Source organism: Ziziphus jujuba, chromosome 9, assembly GCF_031755915.1.
Source record: "Ziziphus jujuba cultivar Dongzao chromosome 9, ASM3175591v1".
Taxonomy (NCBI): domain Eukaryota; kingdom Viridiplantae; phylum Streptophyta; class Magnoliopsida; order Rosales; family Rhamnaceae; genus Ziziphus; species Ziziphus jujuba.
Genome location: NC_083387.1, coordinates 23,282,428 through 23,309,838, shown reverse-complemented (window position 1 = coordinate 23,309,838; position 27,411 = coordinate 23,282,428). Strand labels below are relative to the sequence as shown.

General features: G+C 33.7%; 2 protein-coding genes across 2 annotated transcripts; both read left to right on the top strand.

Annotated features, from left to right (window-relative positions):
• Positions 1–635: 635 nt before the first annotated feature.
• LOC107427578 (uncharacterized) lies at positions 636–21,723 on the top strand. Its single transcript, XM_016037964.4, has 32 exons — positions 636–884; positions 979–1,152; positions 1,454–1,549; positions 2,212–2,281; positions 2,446–2,579; positions 5,126–5,266; positions 5,350–5,507; positions 6,621–6,789; positions 6,879–6,977; positions 7,230–7,307; positions 7,392–7,451; positions 7,584–7,741; positions 8,195–8,396; positions 8,571–8,690; positions 10,213–10,298; positions 10,410–10,514; positions 11,460–11,558; positions 12,205–12,293; positions 12,634–12,782; positions 14,193–14,336; positions 14,435–14,542; positions 14,966–15,076; positions 15,358–15,462; positions 15,626–15,736; positions 16,566–16,744; positions 16,887–17,358; positions 17,770–17,877; positions 18,051–18,109; positions 18,346–18,727; positions 19,522–21,069; positions 21,198–21,405; positions 21,493–21,723. The coding sequence occupies exons 1-32, from the start codon at positions 777–779 to the stop codon at positions 21,591–21,593; spliced, it is 5,931 nt and encodes a 1,976-aa protein (XP_015893450.3). The 5' UTR covers positions 636–776; the 3' UTR covers positions 21,594–21,723.
• Positions 21,724–23,012: 1,289 nt separating this feature from the next.
• Positions 23,013–23,892, top strand: LOC107427582 (peptidyl-prolyl cis-trans isomerase). Its single transcript, XM_016037971.4, has one exon. It carries the CDS (start codon positions 23,108–23,110, stop codon positions 23,630–23,632), a length of 525 nt encoding a protein of 174 aa, XP_015893457.1. The 5' UTR covers positions 23,013–23,107; the 3' UTR covers positions 23,633–23,892.
• The last annotated feature ends 3,519 nt before the right edge of the window (positions 23,893–27,411 follow it).

The following is a 27,411-nucleotide window of genomic DNA, read 5'->3' as shown; positions in this document are numbered from 1 at the left end:
AAATCATAATTTTTAAAATTTTACCAAACACTTAAAGTAACTTCAAATTATTTGATAATCAGTTTTGAAACTTCAAAATCAATATCAAACAAGCCTTATCTGTATATATCAAATTATGATAACATTCCTCTTTACTTGTACTCATAAATCTGGCCTGTAAAATTATTGAGAACTCAGCTTGATTAGGCTTGCGCAAAATCTCCTCCATTTAAATTGGCCTAGCCTAGCATTTTCATAAAAAGCGGTGAAATTTAGATAAGCTATGTTTCATTGAAGATTTAAAAACTTTTTTTTTTTTTTCCAAATGTTATTAAAAACAAATAAACAAAACACTGCTTATTTCTCTTTTTTATTTCAAACGTATATTTTTCGAAAAACAAAATGACAATAAGATTCATTATTTCTTGTCAATCTCATATTTAATTTTACAAAAATGTCATATATTTTATGTTTTAAGAAAATATATTCAAAACCTATATTAAAATATATATATATATATATATATATATATATATATTTGTCAATTTTACTTATATAATAAAAAATAAAATAAAATAAAAAATTGTTTTTATAACGGTTGAGAAATTAGAACCTCACGAAAGCTTTCTACTGTGAGCCAGTTGAAATTTGGCGTTTTTATCCCGCTGGATGGTAAAGCGAAATGGTACATGCCCCAAATTCCTGAACGGGCCACGGAAGCGCGAAAATTAGAGAAATCAAAATAAAACCCTCAACCCTAGGGTTTTAACCCCAGCTCTCAAACTCAAGGTCCTTCAATGGCGAACACCAATTCAGTAGACTCTTCTCTCTGGTGGGACCCTTTCTCTCTCCTCCTCACTGAGCTTGAGAATGCTTCTCTCTCCTCCGACCTCCCTCCCTATCTGGTGAACTTCTCATTTCTTCTCTTTTCGTGCTTGTTTTATAAATGCCTTTTTTTTTTTTTTGTGGTTTTTTAAAACCTTGTTGCTGTTTGTATAGGTGAAGAAGTTGAAGGAAAATCGTGCTTGGTTCGTAAACACTCTGTCTTTCTTCAGGCCTCCCAATGCGAAGTCGAGGGAGGCTTTGCATTCTCGGGAACTGAAAATTGGGTCTCACCTGTTGAATATACGGCCTGAATTGAAGGATCAGGCTTTGGAGATCAGTTCCTTTTTGGTGATTTATTTATTTTTGCGGTTTTTACTTACAATTTAGTAGGTTTTGTACATAATCTTGTCTAAGTTTGTTTTTAATTTTTCTTTTTGTTGAGAGGGATGAGAGATTTATATAAACATTGGAGTTTGTTGTTTAGAAGTTTGTAATGTTTGGTTGACAATATCGGAAATTCTAGACGGTCGATAATTATGTTAGATAAAAAGAGTCCAGAATTTTAGTAACATTAATGTTAACAAAAATGAACAATGTCTGCATTTTATCATTATTTACCAATTTATTGATTTACTTATTGTTGCTACAGTATCTTGATGAGGTGCAATCGTACATTATTGTCGAAAGAGCTGCTGAGAAAAGCAATTTAGCTTTTGACTCTATGCTTCAAGAACTTGTTCATGTGGTTAGTGGCTTTCTACTTTTCCCCTTTGTTATGTAGAGAACGGGAACATAAGGGAGTGATGATGCTTTTGAGTATTTAACTCTATGCTGGATGAATTGGTGCCATTCATTGACATATTGTTTTACACTTTCTGATAAGAGCTGCTAACTTTGCAAGTGATGGCACAGGCCAGTAGCAATCTTGGACTTAACGTTGGCATTTGGAATGCTTACTAATTTATGTGGCTTAAATAGTGATTGTAATTTACTAATGTAATTCTTTTTTCTTTTACGATTTATGTTTGAAGTGTGTTAGTCATGTAAAAGCTTTGTTCTTTGCTTGGAGGTTTCAGATTCTTTTTTCCTTTCCACTAATATGATTGTCACTATAATATTTCAAATTACTGTTTCTAAGTTTTTTAGCTAGATATATTGTTCTATTTTTATTTTTTTTTAATATTTTTGTAGAGGGAGATATACATATTCTTTAGGGCTTTACCATGTAGACAGTTAAACTTATTTGTTTTGTCTTTGTTTTTTATTTTATTTTTACATCATCTGCTAGAGGTGAATGTTTGAAATGCTATAGTAGTTAGCCAGTTTCAATTACCATGAAATGTTGTTTGTTTGCAAAAACAAGTGATCAGTCTTGACAAGATATTGTCTTTCTTTTCTTTTATGCAGATACTGCTTGAATACTATATTGAGCGGCAGTGCCTGCTAAAATGTACCCGAAGGATTCTCATTCATGCCTGTAAGTCCTTCATAAAATTGTCTAGTTCTCAGTCTTTCTTTGTAAGGGAACTCCTCCCTCTTTTTTTGGTGCATGGAGTGGTCAAACCTGGATTCTTTTACAGCTAAACTTCAATGCAATTTTAAGTTTTTGTTATCTAACTTATAACGCTACTCTTGATGCAGTATCTTTAGAAAATGGCTCCAAAGATGGTAACAATATTGGGGAGGAGGCCCTAGGGCTGATATCTGAGGGATTGGAAAGCAAAATAATATCTGTTCTACAAGACCTTTTAGCATCCAGTCACCCTGACCAGATGGTATGTTTAATACGAAAGCCACCCTACTTTGTTTTGTATGGTACATTGATTGATACATTTATAGTTGCTTATGTGATTGTTTGGTTAATGACTTTAAACTTATACCACCACGATCGGGTTGTATTTGGTATGTGCACTTTAATCGTCACACTTGTTGAGAGCTGTTTGATGCAGCTTATGAACTTCAATAATGTTGGAAACATATTTACTTGCATCTTGGGCCAAATGGCACTTAGTTCTATGTGATACAATCCGTCATCATACTCAAGTAGAACTAAAGGTGCATAATTCCTAGTTGTTTATTTTATTTTATTTTTAAAAAGAAGAGTACTTCCATTTTTCATCAGTAGCAGAATGCAATCATTTATCTTGATTTGAGAAAATAATAAAGTCAGTGAATTTACCATACTCTTGAGTGAAAGGAAGGAAAAAAAAAATGATTTTTCCTTTTTAAGGAATTAAGAGGATTGCATGGAAATTGCAAATTAAATTGATTTATAGGGGAAGATTTTAATTTCCTCAAAAATGTTAGTGAAAAACAAAATAGCAATGGAGTCAGGAGTATGAAAGATTTGATGGGTCAATTAGGGAATGTAACCTTAGAGGTCCTCTTTTATTCAGTGTGAGGATCACTTGGTATAATTTAAGGGAAAATGAAGTATCTTATTGTTTGGATTTCAAAAAGATGCGCTTGCTATACTGTGGCTTTAAGAGTACTGTGAAAAAATGGTGGTTGGAAAATAAAGAGGAAGAATGGATGGTTTATAAGTTCATGAGGAAGGTAAAGTTTTTTAACACTAAATAAGGATTAGGGTTTAGGGTTCTTCATGGAGTTATATGCTGAAAAATAGCCAGACTTTAGGAGGGATTTAGGGAGTGAATTGGATGTCATCAAAGGAGGATAAAGAAGTTTGGATGGAAAGAACTTTTAGGAAAAAGAGATTATAAAATCTACATTTAATTATGTAAGAAATAAGTTTCCAAGTCTAGATGGATTCTTGATGAAGTTTTTCAATTATGTTGGACATTATTAAGGATGGTTTGGTTAATGTTTAGGGAAGTTTGTAACAGTGGCTTAACCATTCTAGGACTACTTCTACTTTTGTTTATTTGATTAAAAAAGGCAATACCTTGAAGTTTGCTAGATGTTGTCCTATGTGTTTAGTTTATGGTTTGTCTGGAATAATTGCATAGTTGTTAGTCTTTTTAGATTGTGGAAGTTTCAGAGGGTTTGATAAACATAATGGGCTAGTTTCTTTGTACAAATATTTGGGATACGGCTTTTATTTTGCGGAAGCAGTGAAAGGAAGAGAGGATATAGTTTTTAAAATTGACTTAACATGGATGGGGATTTTTGGATTTCATCATGGAAAATAAGGATTTGTTGAGAGGTGAAGGATGTGCATTAAAGATTGTCGGAATTCGCTTTTTTTTTTGAATGGTATACTAGGGTAAGTTTGTGGTAACAAGAGGTCTTAGGCAAGCAGACCTCATTTCTTCTTGTTCTTTTTACATTGTTGATAGTTGATAGATTTACAGAGTAGATGAAGTAGAGGGCAGAGGAACAATCGTTGATTGTGGTTTAGTTTTGGGAAAAGATAGCATAGAGGTGTCTTGTTAACAGTTTGCTGATGCTACACTATTATTACCATCGAGAAAGGAAGAAAATTTTGCAAATATGGTCAAATTATAGAGTAACTTGCAAACAAGACCATATGCTTGTTTGTCTCTAGATTGTTTTGTTATGTGCGTCAAATAGTGAGTCTACTATCTACTTATTGCTACATTATGAAGTGGCTGCTAGGTTGTTCTTGGTTGGCAGAGGAAGTTAGGATTTTGTGGGCATTTCCTCAATCTTGTTTATCTCTGGTTGTTAGTAATTATTAGGGGGTTAAAAAGGAAATATTCTTTGGTTGTATGGAAAATTGGTTTTGTTCTGGACGATATAGTTGGAAGGAAATGAGAAAATATGCTAGAACATGAGTCAAGGTGTGTGGATTCTATTTAATAACATTAAGTTTTGTGCTTCTTTTTGAGCATCTACTTTAAAAGAGTTTGAGTATATATATCTTATTTTTCTTATTCTTTTGAGTTGGATGTAATTTAGTATCATTAGTTTATGCATTTTTGTTTTATTTTAGGATTTCTCATCCTCTTTTATGTATTGGTTCTTTTGCCCTTAATAAAGTCATGTTTCCTATGAGGAGGGGAGATGATCTGAAGATAATTGTGCAGATGTTCTGCATTTGCATGTGGACATACTTATGTGCATATTTGCTTTAATTCTTATTTTTCAAATGGTTTCCTATTTGTATACACAGTCTACCATGGTTGTGTGCCTGATGTAAAGAAAATTTTGCAGTTCAAGTTGGTAATATCAGTTCCTTCTACTCATTTCTTCAGTTACTTTATTTGAATGTTTAACATGATTATCGTTCTGTTTTTTCAAAATATGCACATTCTAATCTCAAAAAGTTTCTTGCAAATTTCTTTCATTCTGTCATCACTAGGCTTTAACACTTCAAATGTATGGACTACTTTATTAGGATGTTGACCTTTTCACACTTTGGGCTGAGGAGACGCTGATTGAAGATAATCTGATTTTGGACATTCTTTTTCTTGCTTATTATGAGTCATTTTGTACTTGCAATGGTGAGAGGTGGAAAAAGTTGTGCTTTCTCTATAAGGTAATTTGTCATCTTTCTGTTAAAATTTCTTACTTAAAATCTTTTCTGATCTTAATCCTTTCTCAAATACCATAATGTTGCAGGGAATCTTGTCTGGGTCCTATAACTTTGAAAAGCTGACCGTATCAACAGAAGCATATCGCTCATCCTATCAAGCCAAAATTCAATTGTTGCTTATACTCATAGAAACTTTGGATCTGGAAAATCTTTTGCAATTGGTTCATGATGAAATGCCTTGGAGGTAAGCTACTTGTCAATTTGATTATTATGTTTGGATCTAGTATGGAAACTTTATTGGAACTTTTACATTGAAGGTTAAACTTAATATAAGTATGGTAAGGAGAAATGTTTTTAATCAAATTTTAGATATATTTACTACATCATAATTGTTAAAATTTAAACTGATAGTGGCCTGCTGCCACAAACTTTAGCTTTTAGGAAAAATGGTGCGTTATCTCATTTAAAATATTTGCATCCACAACTCCCTTAAAAAAATATTTTTTATTATTTTCGTTGAACCTTGTTTTTTGATCTGCATATGGGTTCCAATTACACAGCTCAAAGGATTTATGGCCCAAATGTCCACACTTGCTGGGATCTATATTCGACCTAAAAAGAGGTATGCCACATGTTGTGGCTTGCATGAGAGAGGGGGTGTTAAAGTATATAAATAAATGTGGGTCGACTTCCTATAAATTTGTACTTTTAGGAAAAAGTCATGTTAACATTACCGAAGAGGTAATAGTAAAATATTAAAACTAACAATTTTATTGCATAACCTTTGGCTTGATAAAATTTGGGGATATAATTAAATTGGTAGATCCCTTCTCTTGCGTATGGGAGCTAACCTCTGAATGAGATGTATACAGGAATCATTTCATCATTACTGCTTCCTTGATTGTTATGGACCGTAGTCCTCTTTATTTATATATTAATTCTTCCTTAAATTCTTTTCCATCATTTCATCATAATTATATCATTTTGCCCTTGTTGACAATGGCTGAGGCTACTTTATGATGTTTACTAATAACATGCGTATGTGAAATATGCCATATTCAAAATTGGATCCATAATGGTTACTTCTACAATCCTTTTGCAATCATAATTCAAGCATATTTTGCATTGATTTAGAATTTATAAGATCTAGGTCGGTGGCTGTCTTTAAACACTAATTTTAATTGTTGTTTTATGTTAATAATGCCAGCTACATTAATTCATTATCTGATTTAGTCAAACAATTTTTATTCCCGCTAAAGTTTGGTAATATCAATGGCTTTGATTCTTATCCAAGTTATATTTCTTTTCCATTTTGCTCTATTGCACTATTAATGTTTAAATGTGTGCAATTCTTTAGGCAGGGTGCTTCTCCATTTTCCTTGGTTGATATCCAAGAGATGGATTCAATAATTTCAAGTTTCAATGCTTTTGAAACAAAGGAAGCAGGCCCCTTAATACTAACTTGGGCAGTGTTTCTTTGTTTGATTTCATCACTTCCAAGGAAAGAAGAAAACGATGTGATAATGGTATATGTTCTGTTCAATGGTCTCTACTACTATTGGCTGTATTCTTTTAGAGACCAGGCCCTTGTTTAAATTTACATCATATTTTCCAGGATTTTGATCATGTTGGTTATGTTCGTCAAGCTTTTGAGGCTGCATCTCTCAGTTCTTTTCTTGAAATCCTTCAGAGTGATATATTCAGTGAGTCAGATGTAAGTATTCTCCATTTATAATTCTGTGTTCATAGTGATTGGATATTGTTGTTGCCCTACATGTTCAACAGCTCTTACTTTTTTCTCTACCTTGTTATGCCGTGTGGTCAATTTTCTGAGATTTTAATTAATTTTGGTTTGTTTACTTATTTATTGTAATTTATCTTGTTGAGTTTGCCTTTTTATCTATCTCTTCAAAACTTTTTAGTTGTTTTATTTTAGATTAGTTATCTTTTTGTTTTTATAATTCAGGGACCTGTTGCTGGTTATCGGAGTGTACTGAGAACTTTTATTTCTGCATTTATTGCATCATATGAGATCAGTCTTCAGGTAAATGTGTTATGTCTTCGTAAATGGCTTGTAAGATGTGTATCTTATTCCTATCTGATTTATCCTGATCTCTCCATGTTGCAGCTGGAAGACAGTACCCTAAATTTAATATTGGATTTTCTTTGCAAAGTTTATCGGGGAGAGGTTTGGATGCATAATAATTGTTGTTCAGTCATTTGTCGATTATATTTATCGACTTTGTTGTTGGTATTATTAGTAATGTTATTCCATTAATTGTGGTTTTTCAATTGGATATCATTGCTCTTGAATTTGCAGGAGTCACTTTGTATGCAATTTTGGGATAGAGAAAGTTTTGTTGATGGTCCTATTCGATGTCTTCTTTGCAACTTGGAAGGCGAATTTCCTTTCAGGACGATGGAACTTATTCGTTTATTATCCTCCCTATGTGAAGGAAATTGGCCAGCAGAATGTGTGTGAGTAACTTTATGTGGGCCTTTTTGGTTGATTGCACTGGCTTCCATGTACAACTTGAAGCCTTATCCTGATTATGACAAAGATCCTTTGTATTTGTTAGCCTGTACTACATATGATATTAGATTCTTAGAATATGGCTTAAATTTAATTGTTGCGTTCCAGAATATCATTTTCTGCTTAAAATCAAACATATTGTTACCAGTGTAACTCCCCTATTAACGTGTTTGTGCATTAGAGGGTGCAAGCTGTAAATGTCGAATTTTTTAATCAAATCTGCTTTATAGTTATATCGATTATCATGTCTTTAAAAAGCCTCATATGCTGATGGGTTTCCCTTTGTAGTAAATATTCCTGCTTATGCTTGAAATAAGCTAAAAGATTATCTTTATTAATTTTTTCCCTGTGCGAATTGTTATCTAATCTTCATTTGTTGTGTTCTTCATTATTTACAGGTATAACTTTTTAGATAAGTCTGTGGGCATTTCATCATTGTTTGAAATTACTAGTAATTCCTTGGTCGATGATGTCTCACAAATTGTGGAAACACATGTCCCGTTCCATATTCCGGGTATTGAAGGTTTGCTGATTCCCAGTAATACACGTGGACATATTTTGAAAATAGTTGGCGGAAATACTGCTCTTGTACGATGGGAGGTAAATGGGTTGTAATTGACCTAGTTTTACTTATTGCTTCATGAGGTGCCTCATAGAATCTTTGGTCAAGTCCGAGTTTTCTCATTTTTAAGTTTATAACTGCCTATTGGCGTTTAGATAATGCTACATTTAAAGATACTTCCTTTTGTGCTGAAACATCCTTCTTTTGTCTAGTATACGCATTCTGGGGTGCTGGTGTTGCTCATGCGTCTAGCCCAGGAGCTGTACGTGGATAGCAGTGAGGAAGTTCTTCTTACTCTTGATCTACTTTTTCGGATGGTATCCTTTAACACGGTACAGTCTGCTGTTCCTTTTGTTTGGTTTCGTTGCTTAGTAGGTTTGTATTCTAGGTAGATACTCTAAAAGATTCACTTAAAGAGTCTTGCTGTACTTTTTACATGGATTTTTTCTGGCCTTCATGTTTTATTGAGTGTGTAATGTGGTTTTGGCTTAAATGGTTGTAAAATGCCACTGAAAGAGCATGCTAATAGTCAATTGATTTTTGGACTTGTTAGGGTGCAAAATTTTGTATTATTTAAATAGTTCTAGAATTTAGTTGTCAAGAATAGACTTATTTATTTATTTGTACATTTTTCAAAGTCTTTATATGACAAAAGTGCTAACTTATGGAAACTTTGTTCTATTGCATAGTAATATTTTCTCTCTGTCAGGGTAGTCGTTCAATATTTAGCTTTATTGTTAATGTCTTCCAGAGTAGTATAAAACTCTTGAATGAAATTTTTGCTAACCACTGAAATATGAACATAAAGAATACTTTTTAGGCAAGAATTTCTAACTGCTTTGTGCCAGAATTGTTGGTATTTCTAGTATTACCTAACTAGGAAATATTAGATGAATAGCATTAAATGTATTTGTATTAAATAGATGTATGTAGTTGAGCCCACTTCAAAACCTGCAAACTCTCGTTTTTGTTAAGTTTTTCTGCTGCACAGTAAGGTCCACCATTTATTGTGTTATTCGATGAGCCGTATACATGGAGGACAGTATCAAGTATGTGTTTTTGAGCTTAAATAATTTTTGGGCTTGATGGTAGCTTAAGTAATATGATAAGGGTGAAAATCATTTTCCATTTGCAGATTTGTTTAAACATTCCTAGCTCTTTAAGCCCTTTTTTTAATTTTTACTTTATGTGAAAAATTTAAATCCAACCATACAATTGAAATTGTCTTTGCTTGCCCATTACCAGCTTTTCAATTGGCTTTTAGAAAATCATTAAAATTGGTGCAGGTTGTGAGAGATCGAATGAGAATTCTTCTTCTTCTTTTTTTGTTTTTTTTATCGTTTTTACTTCAGGAAAGAGGAGGTCCAGTTTTACTGATTAAGGAAATTTACTGTATGTGCAATAAAAAATTTCAGGTTCTTAAGATTTTGAATTTTATGAAATTGCAGGATGACAACAATGGGAAATTGGCTACTGTTAACTTTTGTTTTGTTCTGTTTTGATTATTTAAATTTATTATGTTGTTTTTTTTTTCCCCAAAAAATACAGATATGCTTGTCCTTCTCTTCAAAATCATGCTTCCTTGTGAATTTGATTAGGCATGCAGTCCGTCCTGCTCAATCATTCTTGCCCTCTTTTTCATGTTGAGTTGAGCAGAGTCTTGGTCATTATGTATAATAATGAAACTGAACTTGAATATGGCTGTGAGTGCTTCCAGTCTGAGCTTGGCTTATTGCAGCATAGTATATAGAAAATTGTCATAAAACCAACTGAAGATAAGAATGCTTGATTTTTCTAATATATTACCGACTTCTGATTTTGATTCTTTTGAATTTTTCTTTTTTAATTGACTAGGCTGTATGTTTTGCTATGATGGATATTGGCAGCTCATTGCATATTCACACAACTGGCATGAATGGGCAGATGGAAAGTAGTATGTGGTAATTAAGCAAATTTCTTTTTGTCCTCAATCTGACCATGTCTTATGTGATGCCATTTCTTTGCCATAATTAGTGGGTTATGTAATTTGTCTCTTTTTTTTTTATCTCCAGGGTAGTTGAGATCATCTGCACTTTGGTCAGGAAGTTGTCTCCTAATTCCAGGAATGCTGCTGTAATGTCTCTGGGGATTAATACTTTAGCAAAGATGTTAAAATGGTAACCCATTCCATGTTTCTGTTAATTTGTTCTTCATCTTTAATGTCTTTGTCTTGTTCGAAGCAGCAGTTTGATACATACTGTGACTGTGGTGTTCATCTTTTTTCTTGGATTCTTTTGCTTCGGTTGCTGTGGTTGGTTGCTATAGTAAGCTTAAGCTTTGCTTATTTTGCTGCCTGAAGTTGAACTAAAGTTTGGTTTAAGTCCTTGCACCTGCAAATTTTACAGGCAATACAAATGTACTTGACTAAGTGTGACCAAGTATTGTTGTTAATAGGATTGAAAGATATACATATTACATGCAGGTTTGATACTTGCAAGAAGGTTGTTAAGTTATCAGTAGCCTCAAAATCTTAACCAGTTAAACAACCTTAAGTTTCTAAACATTTTAACACAACTCATAATAATACTAAAGCTTGTCAGCAGGCTAGGCCAATAACTAGGAACCAAATATGGGTCTTAGACATCAGTAAACAAACAGGTTACTAAAGGCAAGGGATCAACGAGATTTGAACACAAGAACAAGCATAGAATACAGTTATGCACTTATGCTACCTTGTTAAAGTATCATCAATCAAAAAAAATAAAGTTATTAAGAAGTGAGTCCGGTTACCAATCAACACAACACACACTGAAGTTGGTCACTCAAGAACAAATATGAACTGGAGTCAAATTGAACATGGTGGACCATCTTCTGGCACAAAAGAATTTCATGAGCAGTACTTGCTAGCACCTTTTGGTTGGATAGACTGGTTCAGTAAGAAAATCTAGGGTACAGTAGTATAAACTGGAATTGCAGAGACTAAAATGCTAGATACCCCAACTTCAGGATATTAAATGCATTTCAAGTCTTTTGATATTGCTTTAAATTGGGTTTTATTTTAAGCAAAACCTGACAATGCAATCTCTATCTTTTAATCTGGATATGTTTATATTTTTGGGCAGTTCCCCTTCAAATGTTGCTGCAGTGACTTTGAAGGCTAATATCTTTGATGTGCCTTTAAAGATGAGTGTTCTTGACGCTGGCAGTTATGGTTCATCAAGGTAAGGCCCTATCTTATAAGATTGGGATATTGTATAATTTATTGTCGATATGCATATACATCATTCAGTTACGGACTTCTTTATAGTTATTAATTTAATAAATAAGTAGTTTCTGTCTTCCTTTACCATTATATATATTTTTAAATATACGTAGCTGAATTAATTTTGTATTGACAAGGTTGATTTAGATTACGGAAAAAAGGAGAGGGGAAGAGATTGAGGTTATGAGTTATATCCTTCTGAGGTTTTTTGACTTGTTCTTTCAGAATGTTTGTTTCCTGCATATGGACTCTGCTGCCTTGTTTACTTTCTTCACATGTTCTCTATTTTCTTTCAGATTTTTTATTTCTTCATTTTAGTCCCATCAAATTCAAGGTCAATTACATCCTCTTCTTATTATGAAATTTTATATTGGCAGCTGAAATCATTTGATAATCTACATAGAATGCCTTGATGTCAATTTGCTGTAGGACAAGCTGAATCATCATGCTTCCTTTTGCTTTATAAGCATTTTTTCAATTTTTCTGCTTCTAGAGCCGACTTCTCTAACATGTGTTTTAGATTGAACTGGCTATTAATAGTCAAGTAATATTTGTATTAGTGGTCTTTTGTTGGAGAATGAATTCATCACCCTGTCTTTTTCTAGTGGATCGTGGTTGCTTTCTGGAAAACTGGCAAAGATGCTGTTGATTGACTGTGAGCAGAATGATAACGACTGTCCTTTGACTATATCAGGTATATTTGGTAGTTGGCTTTTCATTAAATGCTTTTATTTTGCCATAAACTATTAGCTTTGGGATCCCATTGCAGTGCACACTTTTGATCTTTCGTTCTTTATCTTAAGTAGTGCATAGTTATGTGGTTTTTTGGTCATGGATCTTTGTTTCATTTTTTGTTTTTTTTGTTTTTTCCCCCTTTGATAAATTGAACTTTGTTTCTTTGTTGGTGCATGTATCCATACATCAGAAATGTAAGCATGCTTTAGATATTTATTCTGTTAAGGCTTCTGCTTAGATCAAATGTGCTTTATTACACTTAGCTCTTTGTCTTAACATGCATGCGTTAAACGTTGCAGTGCTGGAGTTTACCATACAGCTCATGGAAACAGGATTTGAGAATGATGCTGTCCTAGCTCTTGTTGTTTTCTCTTTGCAGTATGTTCTGGTTAACCATCAATACTGGAAATACAAGGTGAAACACACACGCTGGAGAATAACACTGAAGGTACGTCTTGGTTTTTTCCTGTGCTTCTCTAGTTGGTTCTCAATTTTTTTCTGTGTTTTCTTGATTCCTTTACAAATAAAAATTATGATATTGTGGTTTTTATCATCTTTATTTTTATTACTCCGCTCACATATTGACCAAGGAACTTAGATCTAAGAAGAGATACATAACACAGTGGGAAATTTCCTTCTAAATGGTCATACACAATCAAAAGGAAGGGAGAAAATTTTATGCATTGATATAGATAATTACGGGTTAATAAATGCTCTACAAATTAGCTTTCTATGGGAGTCATACAAAGGCAAGTTTTAAACAGTCTTTTGTTTGTAATGAAGGTGATCACATGTTAAATATAAATTAATTTTTTGAGGCTTAATGATGAATGTTGAGGCATTCATGTCTTTCTTGTGTTATCTGTTCGCATTTGTTTTTCCTCCAGTAATGCTCTGCACCTCTTGTTAAGTAAAATGTAGGTTTTCTTTTGTTTGTTTGACAATATCACTTGATTTCAACTTGTCTCCCCAATACGCAAAAGCTATAACATTGGCTTTGAATTAAGTTAGCAAGTTTATTTTAATAAATTACCCATGAACCTAATGATTTCCATATCATTGCATTATAATATAGCTTAAAATCAACTTCATTTTCTTCATTTCTGTCTCTGTTTTATTTTTCAACTTGCATTTTTCTGAACTTAAGTGTAAAGAGATAATAATAATTATTAAAAAAAGCTTGGAATGAGCCTATAACTCACGGCCGAATGGATAAATCTGTAATAAATTAATTAATCAGGGGAAATTCTGATGGTTTTTGTACATTAGGAGACAAAATGAAAATTCAATTGATATCCAAGGAGTAAAGTGTAATCTGTACAACCATGAGTGGTTTTATATTTCTATGCAATGTATTTAGATGAGTGTCTACATAAAAAGATTATAACTTACACATTTAAATTTACTGGTTCTTCTGGAATTAATTATTTGTGCACATGAAATGTAACAATACTTAGCTTCTTTTAACTTTGTAAAATAGCATTACAAATTAACAATTATGAGAAGTTAGCGTTCCTCATGTATGAATTATCATTTTGTAGGCAATTTGGATGACCCTTTGTAGTTGTTGTGCTGCATGATTTTGTGTCCCAAATTGCATTTTAGTGGTGCCTTTTGGTTGTTTGACTTCTTAAAGTGGCCTGTGGAAAGGTCAAGATTGGTTTTTATGCTTTATTGGGATTTTTGTTTCATTGCATCTATACATGGTTAAATGTTCCTCCCTATGCCTGCAATTTTCAGCTAACTGATGTTAGCTTTTTATGCCTACTGAAATCCACTGTTGGTTGTCTGGTTGATATGAACCCAGCTTAAATATAGATCTGAACATGGCAGGTTAACCATGTTTTTATTGTTTTAGGTGCTTGAACTGATTAGAAAGGGCATTATGATAACATCCTACTCTGAAAAGCTGGGTGAGATCATCCGGGACATGTTACTTTGTGACTCTTCAATTCACAACACTCTTTTTCGGATTGTTTGCACGACTTCACAAGCGTTGGAGGTTTGCCTCCTTATTTTATCTTGTCATGTATTGCTCTTTTCTTTCTTTTTTTCTTTTTTTTTTTTCCCTTCACTAATATAAGCATTTCTTTTCTGCAGAAACTCTACACTAGTCGTCTCTTTGATCTAGTGGAGATTGAGGGTTTAACAGTTGCTATCTGTTCTGTTTTGGATATTCTTTTCAACATGCTGTCCAAGTTTTCAAAGGTATAGTTTTGAAGAAAATAAGAAAACTGCAATTTAATTGGCATGCCAAGTAGGAAGAATGACTTTTAAAGTTGAATTATCATTGCAATTCTTGATATTTCGGTAAATGGGTGTGATGATTTGATTTTAGCTAAATGCATGTCTTTCCAAGTTATGTCAGTGTCTTTAACAAGTTTTAGTGCATTTTATTTAGTTTTCGGCAAACAACAGTAAATTGTATTGATCTTTGGTTCATCATCTTTTGGGCCAGATTTTAAAACAACTTAATACTCAGTATTTAGTAACAGTGTATTCATGTAGATGGGTTTGTGGGTTTATATCTGCCTAATAATTCATCTGATATACTATTTTATTCTGGTTGACTTTGTGAATAGTACTTCAGCAAATCACAGGAACTAATTGTTCAGTTCTGTTAATTTCCAGGATATGTCTTCCAGCCTCCCTATCTTTCTCCAATCGGTGATATCATCGGGAATCAAACCAATTCCTGTAGTTGCTGCTATTGTATCCTTGATATCTTATTTTCGCAATCCTGTATGGACTCCCTTCTCACTGAACTGGAATTTGTTTTATTTGGTTCATCAGCTATCTCTTGTTGCATGTTGTGTTCACGAAATATACGTAAAGTACGGTTATATGGCCGTGGCTTCATTTATATTAGGGCCTTAATTCATTTGATCACAACCTATTTGCTGACTAGTCTGTGCAAGCTGATAATATTTTCCCTTCTCTCTCTCTCTCTCTCCCCCCCCCCGTAATAGCATTGTTATGTGTTTTGAGAATCTGTTTTAAAGGATTTAAGTTGTCCATTGCAGGCCATACAAATTGGTGCTGCTAAAGTACTATCAATGTTGTTGATGCTAGCTGATGTCCTACAACAGTGTCTGAATGGAAGCAGCTTTGGTATAGATGATAAACAGGTTTGGTTTGTTTCTAAGCTCCTCTCTATCTGTAGATTAAAAAAAAAAAAAAAAAAAATGGAAGAAGAAGAAGAAGAAGAATCTTCTTCATGCATTCGGTTGCAATTTCAATTGATTAAATCCTTTGTTTCTAATTTGAATTTTGAATTGCAACATTGTTTAGATCACAGAATTGAGGCATTCTGTTAGCTATATACTGCTTCAGCAGTCGGTAGGCCAGGAAGATTTATTTGTTGCTATAGTCAATCTTCTCACTTCTGCAGCTTGTTATCAGGTTTGTTACTATGCATCTTCTATATATGTTCAAATCTCATGTCTTTAGTAACAATTGAAGTTCACATACTTCTAGTTAATTTCCTTTATCTTTTTTTTTTTTTTTTTTTTTTTTTTGAGTTTTCTCCAGAAATGCTATACTATATGTTCTTGTGATGACAAAAGACTCTAAACTTCTTGTAGTTGTCATTTCTTTTGTTGAAATAAGGGAACTTTTGCTTTCTGCTATCTCTCTCTTATTTGTGCATTTTGTGATGCAGAATAGGAAAGAATATTATTTAGTTTGATTTGGTTTTGGTTTAATTTCCCTGTTGGATTAGCTTAGAATTTCTATACATTGCTTGATGAGGTCGTTCATGGTTGTGTTTCCAGTTGATGTTGAAATGTGCATGTAAGCTGTTAGTATGTTATGTTAGCTTTACATAAATAGTTGGGCATACTTCGTAAAAAAAATTGTTTTGGGATTGACGGTGACTCACATGGTATGAGATCCGTAATTTTCTGTTTGTTCACATGTTCAGTTCATAGTGCTTCCCCTTTTTTCTAGTTTCTTTGGTTGTGCCTGTATAAGGCCAATATTTGGCACTCTGTTGCTGGACAAGCCTACTTGTGTTAAGAAGTTTTTGCGTGTTGTAGTAGCTTATGTATGGAATCATTTCCTAACAGCTTAAACTTTTCGGATTCATTAATGACTTAAACATGGAAAACATACTTGGCTCATTAGCACCTAACTTCTTTTTGGTTGTCTTTTTATCTTTACTAACAAGTGTATCTCACTTTTGGTATTATTGTTTTCTGAAAATTTTTTATATGTCCTTTCTGTTATACAGCCAGCTTTTTTTGTTGCTGTATTTTCCACCCAAGAGAATTTGGATGTACGACCGAATAATGCTAGTGGTGTCATGCTGCCAGGAGATGAAGTTTCGCTTAAGGCAGTGGACTCCAAAAAGTCAAGTCTCGTGGATGCACTCCTTGGATTTGTTGTAGACTCTGATGATATTATCAATAGGTATGTTCTCCTGAAAGCTTCCACATGATTTTGGTTGTTCTATCAGTTTGTTCATTTTTAACATCTCGTTCATGTGCTTGATATGATCTATCTGTACATGACATGGTTATATAGTGATTTGTTAAATTTCTGTTGTCTTCAGTAATCCTCGTGTACTATTTAGTATACTTAACTTCTTCAAGGCACTGTGGCAAAGGGCGTCTCAATATACTAGTTTCTTGGATTCCCTGAAAAGCTCTGAGAAGTTCTGGAGACAATTGTCCAATTTTATTTTGCTTACCTCTGGTGTGGACAATCCTTCAGTCGAAAATTTGACTGAGATGGAAGCTCTAAATCTAGCATACAGATATCGGTGTCAATCTGTCATAATGGAAATAATGGCGTATGACATGTTCCTGCAGAAAAAGTTGTTAGATGTGGAGCCACTTGCAAAACAAGCTCCTGAGTCCAGGGACAGGGTAGAAAATTCAATTAGCACTAAAAAATCGAATGCTACAAATCTGTGTGATCAAAGGAATATTCTCTCATCCTGGTTTCGCACTTCTGTTTTAGACAATCTGATCAAGTCTCTTGCTTCTTACGATTATGACAATGAATCTTATTTTCTTGCAAAGGTGACCTTTATTGATACTTCTATTGCTTTACTGTTAATATTATTAGTTTAAACATGTACAGTAGAAGGTCAATTGCAGTTCTAATTGAGTCTCTTTGTTTTCTGTTAAATTTATTACTTTTACTATTTAATTTTGCTTTCTTTTCCATCATATAATTCTTCTTTCCTTTTTTCTCTGGTTTGGGATGTTGGGAGGGAAGAGGTGAGAAACTTTTCTAAGTGAACTTCAGCCCCCTTGCCTTGAGCAAGGAGTATTTGTAGAAGATGCCAGTTACTGATTCTAGAATTTTGATGTAGGATATGGTTCATATTGGTTTCAAACAGCATCCCCTTTTAATGTGCTTACTAGGAATTTCTTGTATTCCCTCTTCATTCTGAGATTCAAAGATAATATACTGCTGAAGTTTTGTAGGTTGCTGCCAGTTTAGTCACTGTGCATGTGATTGGGAAATTAGCAGCCGGTGATTCGGGGAGTTTGTCTATTTCATCCCTTGAGAAGATCAATACATTGTCAAATAAGGTATGCTTCTATTAAATTGTGCTAAAAATAAAGGATTTGAAATGGTTAAGTTTTGACCATTTTGGGCGGATAGTGTTATGTTCATGGATGCAAATTCTTATATTTAATATCTCTTTCAGTTCATAATTTGAGGTTATGTCTTATTGTTGTTGTTTGTCATGTTCTATTGACAGCTTAGAAGTCATCCTGCATTTTCTGAATTGTTACTTCAATATTCAAAGCGTGGTTACAGGTACTGTTTATCTATATTATTCTGGAATTCACTTATTTGTCTTCAGTTGCATTCACCTTCCTCTTCCTCTGCTGGTTTCTTCTAATTAAGGCTTTTGGCATATCATCTTTGACTTTGAATCGTGCAGTGAAATGAATTATATTTGCATTTAGTTGTTTTTAGAAATCGGGGTTTTTGTATTGTTATATTACTCTTTTGTTGTATATTCTAATGGATAATATAGTTCCTTGTTTTAGTGAAGGGAAAGAGCTAAATAATTTGGTACTCAGTGATCTTTATTATCAACTACAAGGAGAGCTAGAAGGCCGTAAAATCAGCAGTGGACCATTTAAGGAACTCTCTCAGTACTTGGTAGAATCAAGAGTTCTTCAGGCATACCATAAGTACGATATTGACCCTTTTGTGACTGCCAAAGATTTGTACTTGTTTGACCTTGTGCATGTACGAGCTGAATTGGGATTAGATCTTTGGGATCATTCAAAGTGGAAGACATCTAAAGCAATTGTAGAAAGAATGTTGAAATACATGCAGGATGCAAATTCAATGGTGTTGCTTGCAAATTCAAAGCTTTCTGCGTTGAAAGCACTAACAAATGTCATAATCATCTTCGAGAATGACGTAAGTTCTGCGAATTCTAATGCCTTCAATTTTATTTTTATAAATTAAATGTTGTGATCTATAGTTAGCTGCTTTATTTAGTTGTTAGACTTGGTGGAAGTTCATTAAAATTTTGTTAAAAGGGTAAGATGCTTTTTCTTGTAGTTTAGAAAAAGATTAGTAGTGAGTGGAAGTTTAATATTGGTGATATAGGAAGTTCAGAAATATGTGGTTGGGATGAACTTGCAGATACATGTAGTTAGTGTCTAATTGAGATTTTAAAGAAACAAGACTTCAGGTATGGGGTTTAACAGATATTTGTTTTTAAAGCCTTGTATTTTACTAAATGTCTCTTCTGCAAATGATATGTGGGATGGAGTCTCAAAGGATCTTGAACTTGAGAACATTGACGATCATTCCAAAAATTCATGGAACTAAAATCTACCTTTCTCCCAGCTTAATATTTTCAATCAATGAACTCAAGAATATAACATAACTAACAGGGTTCTTGAAGTTTCAAAATGAAGTGAAGGTGCCCTTAAACCTGAAACATCTAGGTGGTCCTAAGATTTGAAAATCTCCTGCAATGTGAGAACAGCAATGGGAAATTAAAGTCTGTGCTATCGATTGTAGTTGATCTTGTATGCCAAGGACGTATGTTTTGATTAACTTGTTAATAGTTCAATATCATCTGTTTAAAGTACCATTAATTTTCTTTCTTTCTTCTTCTTCTCCTCCTTTTTTTTTTTTTTTTTTTTTTTATTTTTTTTTATTTTTTTACTGCATATGCCTTATTTTCTAATATGCTAATGCAGTCACTGGGGCAACAGACAGCAACTAAGGAGAAGTCTTCTGATCAAATTGTACTATCATGCATAGACCACATATGCCGGTGCTTTCGTGCCACAGTAGAATCTTTAACTCCATTTATGGGTGCCTCTACAGATACCTTTCATTTCCTTACGGCCCAAGCAGAATTGCTTCTCCATCTTATGCAATCAAGACATAAAAGCGTCACCTTATCTATTTGCATACTTGTCTTAAAAACATCAGGTTCTGGTCTTAAAGTGTTGACCGACTTCAGGCCATCAGTTGATGAGGTTAACAATACATTGAACCTCTTGCTGTTGTTGCTTCTCTCAACGGTGGAGTTTAGTTGTCTAAACTCACAATTTGGTGGGATATTCGATGTGGAATCTGTTGAAGACATAGCTAAATTTTCTAATGTGTGTTTGGGGCTATTACCTGTTCTCTGCAACCGTATTGCCACGGCTGAGCATTGCACCCTCGCCTTGACTATTGTTGACTTGATACTAAGAAGTTTTTTAACACCTAACACTTGGTTCCCCATTGTACAGAATCACCTCCAGTTGCAGTATGTTATTATGAAGCTTCAGGATAAGAATTCTTTTTCATCCATATCCATAATAATGAAGTTCTTTTTGACACTAGCCCGTGTGAGAGAAGGTGCTGAGATGCTTCTTAATTCTGGTTTTCTCTCATCTCTGAGACTTTTGTTTTCTGAAAGCTTGGGCGATACACCTTTCATGTTAACCAATAATAAGGGAAGTCTGTCCATCTCTTCTGAAAAAATTGAAAAGCCTCAACAAATCTGGGGACTTGGATTGGCTGTCATCACAGCGATGGTTCAGTCCTTAGGAGATGGTTCTTCATGTGTGGATTTTTTGGATAATGTGATTCCCTACTTATTTTGTGAGAAAGCATACATGATTTCTTATTATCTCAGTGCACCAGACTTTCCATCTGATGACCATGACAAGAAAAGACCTCGGGCACAAAGGACTCCATCATCCCTGACTACTCTTAAAGAAACTGAGCATACTCTCATGCTAATGTGTGTGCTGGCAAAGCATTGGAATTCATGGGTTAAGGCCATGAAGGAAATGGATTCGCATCTGAGAGAACAAAGTATCCATCTTTTAGCCTTCATTAGCAGGGGAACTCAACGTGTTGGAGAATCTCCTAGTGCAACTGTCCCTCTTTTATGTCCTCCTGTCCTCAAAGAGGAGTTTGAATACTGCAAGAAACCATCATTTATCAACAGCAGAAATGGATGGTTTGCTCTTGTGCCTCTTGGATGTGTCTCAAAACAAAAGTTCCCAGCAGTCTCTACCACAACTGCTTTAATAATCAGAAGTAGAGCAACCGAAAATGCTCAACATGCTTCTCAAACATACTTCTCTGACGAAGTTGCGCTACAAATCTACCGAATTACATTTCTCCTTTTGAAATTTCTCTGTTTGCAAGCTGAGGGCGCTTCTAGAAGGGCAGAGGAGGTGGGTTATGTTGATCTTGCCCATTTTCCTGAGCTTCCGATGCCTGAAATTTTACATGGCTTGCAGGTAAGATGATTATGTTCATTTTAGAATGTTGTCCTACTCTGATAATATTGTGATTTTGTTACCTAATCTTGAAATGAAAGTTAAAAGTGAGCCTTTATTTTGGACTTGGGTATTCTTTTGCGATGCAGGATCAAGCAATTGCCATTGTAACCGAGTTGTGCGCGGCCAACAAATTGAAGCAGATTCCAAAACAGGTCCAGAACATTTGCTGCTTGTTACTGCAAATAATGGAGATGGCCTTATACTTGGAGCTTTGCGTCCTACAGATATGCGGCATAAGACCTGTATTGGGACGCGTAGAGGACTTCTCAAAAGCAGTTAAACAGTTGATTAGAGGTACTAATCCTTTCATTATGAGAAATACTATTTATGGGTTCTCTTTATGACTAACTCTCTTTGTTTCTTGGTTCAATGTTTTTACAGCTACGGAGGGACATGCTTTCCTAAAGGGGTCAGTGAAGTCCTTGAAACATATAATATCGTTTGTCTACCCCGGATTGTTACAGACCGAGGAGTTGATGTAAGAAACTTGTGTGGATATAGCTGAATACTATAGTTTTCAATGCCACTTGGCAAACAAATTGTTTAGGGGATTCCTAATGTCAATATTGATTGAAACACTTTTTTACTATTAAAATTCAATTTTTGCTCAAATATTCCGCATGCCTTTTTTTTTTTTTTTTTTTTTTTGTGTTTGGGTGGGGTGGGTTTGGTAATTATAATTGTGACATTTTTTTCCATCCATTCTTTTTGTGATTCCAAGGCAATAGTGTCTCTTTTTTCTGATAAAGATGTGCTCAACTAGGGGAGTTGATTTATAAATTCGATGGCCATACATGATTGTCGTTGTGTGGGGAATGATTAGTCCTCTTTTTTCACAATTTTTTTTTTTTTGTTTTATTAGCCTAATTGGTTTGCATGCTTAAATCTTAATGATAGGTCATCTTGAGTCTTTCCCTTTTTTATATCCTTTAAAAAAACAAAAAATAGTTACCAATGCTTTTTTCCATAGATTCCTCACTTAAAAAAAAAAAAAAAACAAATAAAAAGTAGATAAACATTTGAATAAGCCTTTTCCTTTTTGGTGAAAACAGCTGAATAGGCATTTATACATTCGGGTCGTACCACAAATTCCGTAACTAGAGTTCTTTTCTTTTCTAATTTGTGAATAGAACAATATATATATATATATATATCCATGGAAGTATGGATCCGGAATTCATTAACCCAAAAAAAAAAAAAAAAAAAATTGAAACATAAAATTGTTTGATATTTTATTCAACTACCTGTTTTTCAATGTTAAAAAAAAAAAGAAAAAGAAAAAGAAAACTACCTGGTTTTTTCTTTAAAATAATAGTAACAATAAATTGTGGAGTGCCTTGAAACGGGTCCGGGTTCATTGACGTGTTCGGTGGCCGTAGATATTTACCAAATCATTTTTAAAACGTAGCCCATGTTCGGATCTTTTTGGGGTTTATTTATTATTTTTTTAATAATTTTTTTTATCTGGTATAAAATACTCAGTTCATAATCACCGTTGGATCAGAGATCATAAATCAAGGACATGGCAGCTTCAAATTAAAGGATTCAAGTACGACAACCGTGTGATGAACCAACACCTCGTAAATTCCCATTCAGAGATCTCTCCACGTAGCATATATGGAAGACTATCCGCCAACGCTGATGAACAGTAAGAAAAACCGTACGAAAATAAACGTCGTCGTCTTTCAAAAAGTCCACGAGCGAGCGAACGCATCCGAGTGGTGACAATAGCATATACCGCTTTAACCTCGGATCCTAAACCCTAACCCTAGTCAAAACCTAACGCAACTAGGGTTAGCCTCATTCTCTGTAAGATCATGCCACGTGTTAATCCAAGGGTCAAAATCAGCTCTGAATAAATATTCGCAGCGGTGGCCCCCTATATAAACTCTGCGTCCACGGCGCAACCCTAGCAGGTCATCCATTTCCAACGTTTCGGTGAGTTGAGGTTGAGCTTCTTTCTTTCTGATATTATTCTTCTTCTACGCTTTCATTGATGGCGCCACCAAACCCTAAGGTGTTCTTCGATTTGACGATCGGTGGCCAACCGGCCGGCCGTGTGGTCATGGAGCTTTTTGCTGACGTCACTCCAATCACCGCCGAGAATTTCCGTGCCCTCTGCACCGGAGAGAAAGGAATCGGTAGGAGCGGAAAGCCTCTGCACTACAAAGGATCCACCTTCCACCGTGTGATCCCCGGTTTCATGTGCCAGGGAGGGGACTTCACAGCTGGAAATGGCACCGGCGGCGAGTCGATCTACGGCTCCAAGTTCGCCGACGAGAACTTCATCAAGAAGCACACCGGTCCTGGTATCCTTTCCATGGCGAATGCCGGACCCGGAACCAACGGATCTCAGTTCTTCATCTGTACGGCCAAGACCGAGTGGCTTGATGGCAAGCACGTGGTTTTCGGTCAGATCGTCGAGGGCTTCGACGTTGTGAAGGCCGTGGAGAAAGTGGGGTCCAGCACCGGAAGGACTTCGAGGCCGGTGGTGATCGCCGACTGCGGCCAGCTCTCTTAGATGATTTGGTTGTTTGACTTTGCTGGGTCTTTTTTATTATGTCTATTATGATGGTCTTCTTCTAGTAGTTTTATTTTTATTTCTTACTTATTTCGGCATTTGGGATATGTCTCTATGGGGTTTTATGGTTTTTGGTACTCTTACTGTGTCCAAAATAGTCCATTGTCGCTGTGGGTCTTTTGAGTGTCTTTACTCTTTCATGCTATATCGGGCTACCTTGAATAATAATTAAAAAAAAAAATCTCACTTACTGTTCTGGATTTCTATTTTCACCATTAGACAATATCTTTATCTCTGCAATTGTGAATTTTATTTTAATTTATTTTTTCTGAAGTTTCTTAAATTACATAGGTCAATACCCTCGGTGTATTTTGGTTTCATCGGGGGTAGAAAACAAAATGTTGGTCTTTTGAAGAAGAAGACGAAGGGAGAGATAAGCATGACCATGTAAAAGTGTATATATATATATATATATATATATATATAAATATGATTTAGCATATTTAGATATTTGCTGACAAGATACTATTATTTGGGTCCCTTTTAAGGAAATTTTTGTGGTTTGCAGAAATTGTTGTTATTAATTTTGATCAAAATATCGAAAATGTCCATTGTTTTTTTGTTGGATGATGGAAATTATACTTTGGATTTGAGATGTGGCGTCCCATCTCTGCGGGTTGCCATTTTTTACTAGCTTAATCATGCCCCCGAACAGAAGCGGGTGTAAGGGGCCCTCCTTGGTCGTGTTAAAATTCATTTTCATTTTGGTTCCCTTTTGCAGGCTTTTGAACTGAGTATTGCATGTGATTTGGATGATCTTTTACACAAATGGGTGTCTAATATATGTATATATATATATATATATATTTTTTTTTCCCCTTGTCTGTTGCTTCTGTTGCTGTATATTTACTAGGTGGATAATTAAAAATTAAAATGTAAATATCTAAAGGATAAGTTCATTACAAAAAAGAAAATCTTTGACAATAATTGTTCGAACCGAACGGGCTCCATTTTAGGATAAGATTTTTTATTCCAATGAGCAACCTCATGAAAATTTTTCTGCCAGTCAAAAGTTTTTGTGGGGATTCTTTTAGCTAAAAAAAATAGATGAAGATGGTTGTTGTGGGGATTCTAAAACAAATTATCCGTTTCTTTATTCGCACTATTTGTGCTATTTGTAACATACAACTCTGCCAAATTGCCCGGCTCTCAATCCCACCTAATCCTGTCCAAGAAAAAAAAAAAAAAAATAGTAATTATTTGGTTTAGCACCTTCAATCCTAAATAGGATATGGTCTTGTACAAGTAGCTTTGCTGGTAGAAAAGAAGTATGAAAACAAAAAAAAAAAAAACAAAAAAAAAAGGGGAAAATTCAAAAGATTTGACAGTTGGCATTTTCGTATATGTTAAAAAACGTGTAAGAAATTGATTGAAGAGTATATATTAAGCGAGGAGCAGGTATAAAAAGAAAAAAGACGACCGCTACCAACACTCACCTTGCACACCCCGTTAACACACTTGCCAACTTCTATAGCTGACATGTGTCTTCCAATTTTTTCCAAAACGAATGCACAGCTCAAACTAAAATTTGATCTTCTTTTTTTAATTTATTACAATATTATCATTCTATTATTTAAATACAAAACTCTTATTTTATTTTATTTTTTTTCCGAAGAATCTAATTTCCTCTCTACAACATATCAAAAATAATAATGAAATTTATATTTCTTCAGACATAGCTAATTAATATTATTTTTTTTTAATGAAACATAGATAATTAAAATAAAGTAATTATTTTTAATAAAATTAAGAAATGCTTTATTATTTTTTTTTTTTGACTGATTACATGTCCTCAGGCATTTTTTGCCTCTGAGCTACCATACTCTTTTAGAAACATTTAATTTGATGTGTTTACTTATTTCAGCCAAACAAAAAGTTTTTGAATTGTATTAAAAATATATATTTCATTTAAATAAATATTTTTCATAAAAAAAAAAAGATCACTTAGTTATGTATAAATATTTTTCATAAAAAAAAAAAAGATCACTTAGTTATGTATAAATAAAAATAAATTTTTTATTATTTTGGATATATGTTGTGTCAATTTTAAAAATATGTAAAATAAAAAATGTATATTCTTAAAAAAATTAGGAAAATATACAAAAAGCAAGAGTTTTGTATTAAAGTTTAGGGAATGGCAATATTTTAATAAATACAAAAAATAAGGTGAAGTTATTGTTTTAAGCAGGCATTCGTTTTGGAAAAATTTGTGAGACACATGTCAGTTGTAGAAATGAGCGAGTGTGTTAGCGTGTGTGCAAGTGAGTGTTGCTAAGCAGTCCTGAAGAAAAAATGGTTGGATGTTATCTTATCTAGAATGGGTCTCTAGAAACTTGCTGTTGATGTGTAATTGGGTGTGGGTTGATGAGTCAAATTGATAGCGGCTGTAGCCAATCATGCTTTAGTAGAAGACTGGAAGGTGGAAAAATCCCATCCACTTAAGACTGGAGAGAGGGTACGTGGATTTCTACTCCATTCCATTCCATTCCCATTTCCATCCCCCCACTACATTTATTTGGACCTATTATAAGTTGGGCTCTGCCTTTGGGGTTTAATATTCCATATGTAACTCTATATGCACCACAAGAATCAAGTCTATCCTCTTATAGGTTTTTTTTTTTTTTTTTTTTTTTTTTCAATCATCTATCCACTTATAGTTTGTATTATGATTTTTCCATCTGAGGAAAATACTAAAAAGATTTTAATTTAAAGAGTTAAATTGAGTTCATTATATATTTATGCTAATGGAAAGCTTTTTTCTTTTTTTCTTTTTTCCTTTTTTTCCTTTTTTCTTTTTTCTTTAATTATTTTCCTTTATAGTATGATGAAAATACTAAAAAGCTTTTTTGTTTTTGCTAAAAACTATACTTGGTTGCATAGAATATTTTTACTGATGAATGTGAATTGCTGTTTAGGAAAAAGTTAAAATTATCAAATTTATGTGACATAAATATATAATTAATTTTAAAATTGTTATCCAATAATAGTATACATAAACATATATATTTATGATTATTAATTAATTAAATATTTTATTTTTTTAATTTTTTTTTCTAAAAAAATTATTTTTAAAGAAATTCAAGAATGTCTAATATATTTTCCAAAAAGCAAAGACCTATCTTAACGATATCTATTTTTTTTTACCACGTCAGTTTGAGAGAATGTTTAAACAAATCCATTGGCAAAGGATTTTTTTTATATTTTTTTGATGTGGCCAAAAAAAATACTAATAGATAGAACCATAATGATGCTTTTAAATAATAAATATATTGCAACGAGTAAATAAAGGGAGAAATTGAGTAGGTGTTCGCTCAAGTGGCAGAGCCTGTGTGCTCGGGATCGAGTCCTTGGGGGCGAGGGGTGGTGTAGGGGAGCCTGGGGGCCCAGCCACACTAGCAACCCAAAAAAAAAAAAAAAAAAAGAAAAAAAAAAAGGGAAATTGAGTAGGTGTTCGTACATGGCATAATTCAAGTTACCAATCCAATTTTATTATTATTATTATTATTTATTTATTTATATTTTATTTTTTTGTAGGACCAATCTTTCTGTTAAATTGAAGTCCTAAAGTTAAATTACACACTGCATTACATATCACTTGTACATAAAATGCATATACAAGCAGTGCCTCGACTATGTATGCAGCTTAGAGACAATTTAATAAAATAATAATTAAAGACAATTTAATAAAATAATAATAAACATTGCATCTTACGAAGCTT